Below are 10741 nucleotides of genomic sequence, written 5' to 3'. Positions count from 1 at the left end.
CAAAAAAAAAAAAAAAAAAAGAAATCCACTGAATCTTTGGATACTGCTGAACCTTATGTACTATAAAGTCAAAGAAACAGAAATATAATATTCAAAGAACCAATCATATGACTTGCTTTAAGTAACATCAACATACTAGGACATATATTATCTGTAAATATATGATCTGAAACTTGTATTATACATTATCAGAATGAAATACTGACTGAAGAACTTTCTGTGCCCAGGCTTGTCACTCATACTGGCAAACTAAGCATGTTGGTAGGTCAAGATGGGAGGGTTGTTTAATGTCAGAAGGTCAACCCCATCCTGGGAACATCACAAGACCCCCTCTCTATACACAGAAAAAACAAGTAGCCAGGCGTGGGGATGTGCAACTGCACTCTCAGCTATGTGAGTGGCTGGGGCGGGAAATGACTTGAGCACAGGAATTGGAAGGTAGAGTGAGTGAGATGAGACCACCATACCCTTGTCTGGGTAACAGAGATCCTGACTGTGAGAGGGAAAAAGGAAAAAAAGAATTTCTACAGGAACATCCCAGTCCCTGTGGAAAGGAAACACTGACAATGATTGAACTAATCTCCTGCTCTCAGACATTTATGTTGATTCCATGTTTTAAAATAGATTATGCAATAAAACACTCTGTATCACTGATGTGTATCTATCCATACTATTTCTGGTCATAAATACTTTGGTATTAGTAACACAATTATTCAACTTTTAGCTTGAAATGAAAATCAGGCAGAAAAGATTTCCCCTAAGAAGACACCCTACAGGCGGCGCCTGTGGCTCAAAAGGGTAGGGCACCGCCCCCATATGCCGGAGGTGGCGGGTTCAAACCTAGCCCTGGCCCAAAAAAACCCCAAAAAACATTAGGCTCGGCGCCTGTAGCTCAAGTGGGTAAGGTGCCAGCCACGTACACCCAAGGTTGGGGGTTTGAATCCAGCCCAGGTCCACCAAACAACGATGGCTGCAACCAAAAAATAGCTGGGCATTGTGGCGGGCGCCTGTGGTCCCAGCTACTCGGGAGGCTGAGACAGGAGACTTGCTTGAGCCCAGGAGTTGGAGGTTGCTGTGAGCTGTGATGCCACGGCACTCTACCCAGGGGGACAGCTTGAGGTTCCTGTCTAAAAAAAAAAAAAAAAGACACCCTTTCCAGAATGGACCATGTTACCCCACGACTGCCACATGCAGCTGGTCTAATCCTTCTCTACAGAGTCCTGGCAGTACACCCAGATGTGGCCCCTGAACAGTCCCTGCTGCCCTATAGCACTGACACCACAAGGCCACACCCCATCTCTAACCTAGGGCTGGGGGTGAAGGCTTTCCTGGGTCTGTGCCCAATGGAACCTTGTCCCAAGGTCATGTCACTAGGTCACAGTGACATGGCATCAAAGTGAAAATAACAAGAACTGAAAGAAGGCATGGGGGAGTAGGAACAAACATGTCACTCAGAACAGCTCGGTATCAGAGGAGATTAGCAACTCCAATGCCAGCATTTGAGAAAGAAAAAAGACACACAACAATCCACTGAGAATATCATTGTACCTGAGTAAGAGCCATTCCAGACTCCTCTTCTTTCCTCTTCTTCACCAAACATGAATCTTCAAAAGTCAATCCTGATTGTAAAAAAATATGGTATTTAATGCTGAGAATCAACACATCCCATTCCTGTGCCAGGATGCCATGGAAAGGAAAGACTTGTCATGTAACAAGATGGTTCTCCCCTGTCCATAACATCAGGGTGATGTACAGACAAAACACTCACATAAGAAGATGAACTAGTGGTTCTCTATCCCCTTCCTCAGACCCCCCCACCCCACATACTGCACCAGTGGGGAGCAGGGCTACACTGAGCTTCCTCCAAGGCACAGCCCCAAACCTGAGGCAGAGCACAGCCCCTGACCCCTCTGTGATCACAGACTGACCTCAGCCCTCAGCAGTGGAGGACACAGAGCCTTGGTGCTCAGTGCTGATCACAACAGGACATATTTGGTTACTGGAACCATTACTGAGGGTGGGTCCCCTCCTGACAGTGTGAATGGGAAGGGGTCAGGAGAGATGTATTTGAAAAAAGCCTCCACACTCTAATGTGATGCCAGGCCTGAGCTCCACTCAGAGGGGCAAGGCCAGGACCCCTCCCACCTCCTGTCTCTGCTTTACCCTTGGAGACTTGTCACCAGCATTCTGACAGCGAATGGCAAGGGACCCAAAAGAAACACACAGGTCAGCCAATATGGTCCATACAGTGGGGGGGAGAATGAATGGGTGGCTGCTCTGTCAAACAAGGGGCAGGAGTCACAGAAGTCCCCTTTAAGAAGGTGGTATCTGGGCTTGGCGCCTGTGGCTCAAGCAGCTAAGGCACCAGCCACATATACCTAAGGTGGCGGGTTCAAATCCAGCCCGGGCCGCCAAACAACAATGATGGCTGCAACCAAAAAATGGCTGGGCGTTGTGGCGGGCGCCTGTAGTCCCAGCTACTTGGGAGGCTGAGGCAGGAGACTCGCTTGAGCCCAGGAGTTGGAGGTTGCTGTGAGCGTGATGCCATGGCACTCTACCCAGGGGGATAGCTTGAGGCCCCGTCTCAAAAAAAAAAAGAAGGTGGTATCTGATAAAAAAAAACCTGAGGGGAAGGAAGGGTACTCTTATTTGCAGCCAAGAGCCAGATGTCTAGAAAGAGACATCCAGTGTAACCATCCTCAGGTAGGAGCAACCTGGGGAAAAGAGAGGATCCTGTGGGTGAAGCAGAGGTAGTGATCAGGTCACGAGGCAATGAGGGCCGAGAGGTCCTGCCCCCAGGCTACACACTTATATCTATTGTGTCTCAAGAGAAGTGACAAAATAATGCATTTCCCCAAATGTTTTAAATAACCATGTGATTTTTTTTCTTTATTTCATACAAGAATGCACTTTAAGACCAGGTGAGGTGGCTCAGGCCTGTACTTCTACCATTCTGGAGTTTGATGGGGGAGGATTACTTGAGCTCAGGAGTTTGAAAACACTGTGCAAAAGAGTGAAACCCCATCTCTACTAAAAACAGAAAAATTAACTCGCTCTGGTGATTGGCACCTGTTGTCTGAGCTACTTGGAAGGGTGAGGCAAAAGCACTGGTTGGATCCAGGAGTTTGAGGCTGCTGTGAGCTATGATGTTATGGCACTCTACTCAGGGTAACAGAGTGAGACCCTGTCTCAAAATGAAAACGAAAAGCAAAACAAACAACAAAAAAATTTACTTAAGATATAATATCTTTCTTTTTCTTTTTGAGACAGGAGCCTCAAGCTGTCCCCCTGGGTAGAGTGCTGTGGCATCTCAGCTCACAGCAACCTCCAACTCCTGGGCTCAAGCGAGTCTTCTGCCTCTGCCTCCCAAGTAGCTGGGACCACAGGCGCCCACCACAACGCCCGGCTATTTTTTGGTTGCAGCCGTCGTTATCGTTTGGCGGGCCCGGGCTGGATTCGAACCCGCCACCTTGGGTGTACGTGGCTGGCGCCTTAGCCACCTGAGCCACAGGCGCCGAGCCAAGATATAATATCTTACATATTTTAAATTATGTGAAAAGAAGTTCCACTAAGTCCCAAGAAGTACAGGGTCATCCTACTCGAAGATGTGAAGACTGCAGGGGAACGTTTGAGAGTTGAGAAAGTATCTTTAGGACACACAAATGTGAAGACGCCTTTTAAATGGCCAGGCAGATATGTAAAGAGACAACAGAAAGGATCCTGGAATTGAGGGGAGAGGGCTGCTGGGGCAATGGAGCCATGTCAGAGGTGTTCAAACCATGAGATGAGAAGATAAGGAAGGGCAGTGGGTATGGACAGAGATGACAAGTAGTTCAAGGACTAAATCATGGGACACCCCCACAGTCAGAGAATACAGTTCTGGACACAACAGAGAGGAAACTGTTAAGAGATGAAGGTGACAAAATCCAAAGGAAAGCCATTTCCAAAGTTTAGAGATATGTTGTCAAAGCCAAGAAAGAAGAAAAGATCAGTTGTGCAAGAAGCTGCTCACAGGAAAAAAAGGATGAAGACAGGAAGTGAAAAATTGGATTAAGAAATGTTGAGGTGAGGCCAGGCATGGTGGCTCACGCCTATAAACCTACTGCTCTGGGAGGCCAAGGTGTGTGGATTGCCCTGAGCTCACAGGTTTGAGACCAGCCTGCGCAAGAGTGAGACCTCATCTCTAAAAATAGCTGGGCATTGTGGTGGGTGCCTATAGTCTCAGCTACTTGGGAGGCTGAGGCAAGAGAATCACTTGAGTATAAGAGCTGGAGTTTATTAGAGCTATGATGCCACAGCACTCTATCCAGGGTGACACAGTGAGGCACTGTATCAAAAAAAAAAAAAAAAGAAAGAAAGAAAGAAATGTTGAGGTCACTGTGACTGAAGAAGAAAGATCAGTGGATGATGGGAGCAAGCTTGACTGGAAGGGGTAAGTCAAGAATTGAAGGTGACTGGGTGTGGTGGGTGGCTCACGCCTATAATCCTAACACTCTGGGAGGCTGAGGCCAGTGGATTGCCCGAGCTTAAGGGTTAGAGACCAGCCTGAGCAAGAGACCACTTATCTACTGAAAATACAAAGAAAAAAAAAATTAAACAATTAGCAATGTGTGGTGGCAGGCTCCTGTAGTACCAGTTACTAGGGAGGCTGAGAAAGAGGATTGCTTTAGCCAAGAGTTTGAGGTTGCAGTGAGCTACTGTCACAGGCACTTTATGTAGGGTGACAGAGTCTCTGTCATAAATAAATAAAGAATTGAAGGTAATAATTAAAGACATATGACATAAAGAAGATTTTAGTGTTAAATGGAGCACAAAATAAGGGAAGTTAATATGGTGTATTTTGTTTGAAGGATAGAAGATTGGAAGGAAAATAAAAACTTTGTTGTGTGTAAGAGAGTGTCTTTTTTTTTTTTTTTTTAGACAGTCTCAGTATGTCGCCCTGGATACAGTGCCGGGGGTCACAGCTCTCAGCAACCTCAAACTCTTAGGCCTAAGCGATTCTCTTCCTCAGCTTCCCAAGCAGCTGGGACTACAGGAGCCTGCCACAATGCCCGGCTATTTTTTGGTTGCAGTTGTCACTGTTGTTCAGCATGCCTGGGCCGGGCTGGAACCCTCCAGCCTGGGTGTATGTGGCCAGCACCCTACTCACTGAGCTATGGGCGCCAACCTGACAGAGTGTGTCTTTGAGTTTTAACTGACAATATGACTGTAGAAGTACACTAACCAGGCTTGGCTCCCGGTAGCACAGTGGTTACGGTGCCAGCCACATACACCAAGGATGCTGGGTCTGAACCTGGCCTGGGCCAGCTAAACAATGACAACTGCAACAAAAAATAGCTGGGCGTTGTGGTGGGCGCCTGTAGTCCCAACTACTTGGGAGGCTGAGGCAAGAGAATCAATCGCTTAAGCCCAAGAGTTAGAGGTTGCTGTGAGCTGTGATGCGACAGCACTCTACTGAGGGTGACATAGTGAGACTGTCTCAAAAAAAGTACACTAACCAACAAAGTTTCCTAGAAGTAAAAATTGGGTGACAACGAGGAAGAATGCCACTGTCCCACGAGTGCGGGTTGGGCTGGCATATGGTGCAAAACTGCAGGGCCATGAGAGCCAGGAGCAGAGACAAACCATTCCCAGTCACAGGCCCTGAGATGGTGGGTGCCCCACAGGACCCCAATTTCTACACGAGCATAATTTATAAATTAACTTTTGCCCACCGAGCCCGGGCACCACACGGTCTTGACACATTTCAAACACACATTCCACCTCCCCCAACCCCTGTCTGCAGGATAGGAAAAGCGGCACTTGAACCCGGGACAGAAGGGAGGGGCCACCAGCTCAGGGCTTATGCTCCAGAGCGCCCGAGGCCTCCTCTTCCTTCTCTTCTCCTCTGTCAATAAAACCCCCTTTCCGCTGACTCGTGGGGGTCCGAGGATTCGTACTCGAAATCGCCAAGACGAAGAACCCAGCAGGGGGATACCAGTTACAGCAGAACCACCCTGGTTTGCTCTCCTAATCCGTACCGGAAGGAGAGGAGGCCTGAGATGTAAAGAAGGACTGATCCGCCCAGGGGTACGGTGAGCGGACCGGGAGTGGTGAGCGGACGGCTTAGAGCACCAGTGGGGCCTGCAGAGCCCCAGGACCCGGGAGAGGATGCAGCGCTGCTGCCCTCCAGAGAGGAATCGGGAGGACCTGGGGGCCAGGAAGGGCATGAACCCCTCTCGCGGGTGAGAACTTCAGGAGGTGCGGAGGGAGTGCAGGGGTCACTGAGGGGCTTTAGGGAGGGACAAGGTGAGAAAGGCGGTGTTTCCTCTGCTCTGTGGCAGAAAGATCGAGGACAGGACCTGCCTCAGGGCGACTCAGATCACAGGAAAGCGACCCCAGATTCTCACTGGAACGTGAATTTACTAGGTGCAGAAGGAGCTATGCAGGGATTTAAGGTCTCTACAGATCCGATCCTGGGTATAGAAGCCCAGGGGACAACAGAGAGAAAAGCTAAGCAGAAAGAGAGAAACTCACCAGCCCCAGGTCGCCTTCTTTTCACGCCAGCAGTTTCCGGGTCTGCAAGAATCTGCGCGCGCTAGAGGCCGGGGCGGGGCGGGGCGGAGCGGGGCGGAGCACGGTGTTGGGCGGGACACAGGCTAGGGGCGGCGCTTACACTTAGCTGGGCCTCGCCCCTTGGTGCCCAGTTTCTTGGGTTTATGGGACAAAACCTAACCAATGAGGCTGGAGCAACTCAAGAGTCAAGGAACTGTAATCTGGCAGGTAGCATCAACATCCGCTGATGATTAAATCCAGGAACGTTCCTGAAATTAAAATTAAGTTCTGCAATTACGTGAAACGCCCCAGGAATGTCTGTAAAGGAGAGGCAAACTACACCACTGTGAATTGCAAACCCGTTCCTGGGCTGAATGTGCAGTTTCAGGCTGATGCCCAGCAGAACACACTAGAAATCCTTTGCGTTTCTATTCCCCTCTACTGCCGGTTCACACGGAGGAGAGGACTTCAAACTGGAACTCCGTCTCTGAGACTTTCAGGGCAGTGGAGTGTTAAGTCCAGTGCAAGGTGATCACCTACGGTTGCTTTGAAAAAAGCTGTAACTCTCTCTCTCTTTTTTTTTTTTTTTTTAAAGACAGAATCATTATATAGCCCTCGGTAGAGTGCTGTGGCATCGCAGCTTACAGCAACCTCAAACTCTTGGGCTTAAGCCCTTTTGAATGTAGATGGGAATTACATATGTGCTCTTCACAGTAGTTATTCTCTTATACTCTTGAGATTATGTACCTTTAAGATAAACTTTGTTGGCTTCATAGGAGGCTCACATCAGTTATGTTTTAAATGTACCACAAATTTGAGTGAATGTATAAGTTCAGTATGATGATAATTAGAAAATACACTTATATTTAAAAATTGTTACATATGTATATAACATTTGTTATATGTATATACCTATTGTTGTATATATATATGTAAATGCATATTTTTTTTTTCTTGAGAGTCTTAATCTGTCATGCTGCATAGATTGCCTATGGTACAGCTACCTCAAACTCTTGAGCTCAAGAGCTCAAGAGATCCTCTTGGCTCAGACTTCCAAGTAACTGGGACAACAGACTAGCTTCATAACTCTATCTAGTTTTTTGGCTTTTTGTAAAGATAGTATCTTTATTTTTGGGGGGGACACAGTCTCACTTTGTCAGCCTCAGAAGAGTGCCATGCTGTCATAGCTCACAGTAACCTCAAACTACTGGGCTCAAGTGATTCTCTTGCCTCAGCCTCCCAAGTAGCTGGGACCTGCCACAATACCTGGCTATTTTTAGAGATGGGGTCTCACTCTTGCTCAGGCTGGTCTGGAACCCGTGAGCTCAGGCAATCCCAGAGTGCTCAGATTACAGGTGTAAGCCACCATGCCCAGCCTCAGTATCTCACTCTTGCTCAGGCTGGTCTTGAACTCCTGAGCTCAAGTAGCTCAAGCCTGATGTAATCCACAGTGGATTGAGCCACTGTGTCCAGTAAATTGTTATATATTTTATGTCTTGTCTTTTTCTTTCTTTTTTGAGACAGTTTTATTATGTTGCCCTCGGTAGACTGCTGTGACGTCACAGCTCACAGCAACCTCTGTCTCTCTTGGGCTTAAGTGATTCTCTTGCCTCAGCCTCCCAAGTAGCTGGGACTACAGGCACCCGCCACAATGCCCAGCTATTTTTTGGTTGTAGTTGTCATTGTTTGGTAGACCCTGGGCTGGGTTCGAACCCACTAGCTCTGGTGTATGTGGTTGGCACCCTAGCAGCTAAGCTACCGGCACCGAGCCACTTCTTTTTCTTTTTGTTTTTTGAGACAGAACCTCAAGCTGTCCCCCTGGGTAGAGTGCAGTAGCATCACAGCTCACAGCAACCTCCAACTCCTGGGCTCAAGCGATTCTTCTGCCTCCGCCTCCCAAGTAGCTGGGACTACAGGTGCCTACCTCAACGCCGGGCTATTTTTTGGTTGTAGCTGTGATTGTCCTTTGGCGGGCCCCGGCTGGATTCAAAACCACCAGCTCAGGTGTATGTGGCCACCACTTCTTTTTTTTTCTTTGGATCATTAGGGTTTATTAGAATGTGCCTTAATACAGGCGCTGGGGCTTGCCCATGGTGCTCTTAATGTATAAAGCCCGGACATTCTGCCAATTTTTCTGAAGCAAGGACACCAAGAAGTTAACAGCCAGGTGGATGTTATACACCAGCTCATCATCTGTCATCTTCACATGGCCAGACAAAGAACCTTCTTCATCTGGAACTTGATTGTGGACTTCACCTCATCAACTTTGGCTGCCATATTTTCATTGTGGGTCAGCAGGGAAGGAAATTTGCCAGCCTTATTTAGACCAGGGCCAAGGATTCGTGGGATCTGCTTGATAAGAGACTCTGAGGCCAAAAAGGCATCATACTTCTTGGCCAGCTTCTTGACCAGCTTCTTGTTTTTGTTCAGTTTCTTCAGCGCCTTGATGTCCATGTGGGGTATGTCCACGGCCTTGGCCTCGTCACAGTGCTGCTGGTCCCCCAGGACACACACTGAGAACTTAGGACGGGGAGTGGACTTAAGCCTGACGGTGCCAGAGAAGCGTTTGTCCTTCTGAGGATCATAGTTCTTCAAACTGATCTGCAGCTCCACCGTTTCCAAAAACTTCCGGCGCTTTCGCTGGTTTCTGTGCAGGACTTCTCGCACCGCCTCGTACAACGTGTCGCGGGAGACTTTGCTGCTCGTGGCTGCTCGCGCCGCGATAACCAGAAAAGAGCACCACTTCTTTTTCTAAGTAATTTTGGATGAAATAAAACTTAGTGCCAGTTTTCCCAGCATAACCCCGAAGACATCTTGCTTTCCTGAAAGACTGTCAAAAACAAATTAAGAATAATCAGCTGGACCAAATATGGTTTACTCTAATCCCAGCTATCTGGGAGGTAGAGAGAATAAGATAGCTGGAGGCTGTGAATTATGGGGAAGGGGGAAAGGGGCTATGATCACACCAGTGCACTTCACTTTGCATTACAGTCTCCATAAAAATAGTAACAGAAATTAATCTCCCAAGGTAGTGTCCATTCTTTCCAGAAAATGGCATAAAAATGATTCTCAGCGATCAATTGAGACCTATCATTCTACTGATTCTTTCCCAGACACCACAGTGCAATGCTGGCAAGGATGGTATATGAAGCCATGTCAAAATTAAGGGTGAGAGTCAGAAAAAGTAGCCTTTTCAAAGAACCTGAAATAATGAAACATTCTATAACCTAAATATTATCAACCATGGCCATATGTCCTTTCATGTTTGATATGTGCCATGTCATGCCAGTCAATGTATTTTGATTTATAGCTACTCTCCCCTCATAACATCAGACATTAAATATTGGAGAGAACTGGAGATTGATTTATTTCTTGTGTAAACTCTGATATTACACAGTAATGGTCCTTGAGTATTAGTCACATGACAAACATTTCATTTGGGTGTTTCAAGGAACATGTACTTTTTTTTTTTTTTCTGAGACATAGTCTATTTCACCCTCGGTAGAATGCTGTGGCATGGCAGCTCACAGCAACCTCAAACTCTTGGGCTTAAGTGATTCTCTTGCTTCAGCCTCCCGAGCAGCTGGGACTACAGGCGCCCACCATAGTGCCCGGCTATTTTGTTGTTGTTGTAGTCATCATTGTGGTTTGGCAGGACTGGGCTGGATTTGAACCCACCAGCCTCGGTGTTTGTGGCCAGCACTGTAACCACTGTGCTGCAGCACCAAACCAGGAACATGTACCTTTAGATGCGTAGTGAGGAGTGGTCAGGCCTGGATAAAGCCCCAGCCACATACACTGCATTTATTTGATTTCTCTTTGGTATGGACTCCATAATGCTGATTGATGATGAAACTTATCGTGAAGAGATGCCACCCTTAATGAGTCTACAGAGTTTCTCACAAATGAATTCTTTGATGTTGGCTCAGCACCTAAAGCTCAGTGGTTAGGGCGCTGGCCACATACACCAGGGATGGTAGGTTCCTACCCGGCCTGGGCCTGCTGAACAACGACAACTACAGTAAAAAAATAGCCATTGTGGCAGGCAGCTGTAGTCCCAGCTACTTGGCAGGCTGAGGCAAGAGAATTGCTTAAGCCCAAGAGTTTGAGGTTGCTATGAGCTGTGACACCACAGCACCCTATTGAGGATGACACAGTAAAATTCTGTCTCAAAAGAAAAAAAAAAAGAATTCTCTGATGAAGTGCA

At 47.4% G+C, this 10741-nt stretch overlaps 1 protein-coding gene across 1 annotated transcript in view; it reads right to left on the bottom strand.

The window, feature by feature from the left end:
- Nucleotides 1-7308, bottom strand: part of LOC100943724 (zinc finger protein 480-like) — a 56169-nt gene extending 48861 nt beyond the window's left edge. Inside the window, exons 1-3 of the mRNA XM_023507979.1 lie at nt 7282-7308; nt 6517-6577; nt 1549-1619 (exon numbers count right to left, since the gene is read on the bottom strand). Of these exons, the coding sequence (XP_023363747.1) occupies nt 1549-1619; nt 6517-6577; nt 7282-7308 (159 nt within the window). The remainder of the gene's footprint in view (nt 1-1548; nt 1620-6516; nt 6578-7281) is intronic.
- Between the last annotated feature and the right edge of the window lie 3433 nt (nt 7309-10741).

Source organism: Otolemur garnettii, unplaced genomic scaffold, assembly GCF_000181295.1.
Source record: "Otolemur garnettii isolate 467f Iridium unplaced genomic scaffold, OtoGar3 scaffold00212, whole genome shotgun sequence".
Lineage (NCBI taxonomy): Eukaryota > Metazoa > Chordata > Mammalia > Primates > Galagidae > Otolemur > Otolemur garnettii.
This window is presented reverse-complemented; position numbering and strand designations above follow the sequence as displayed.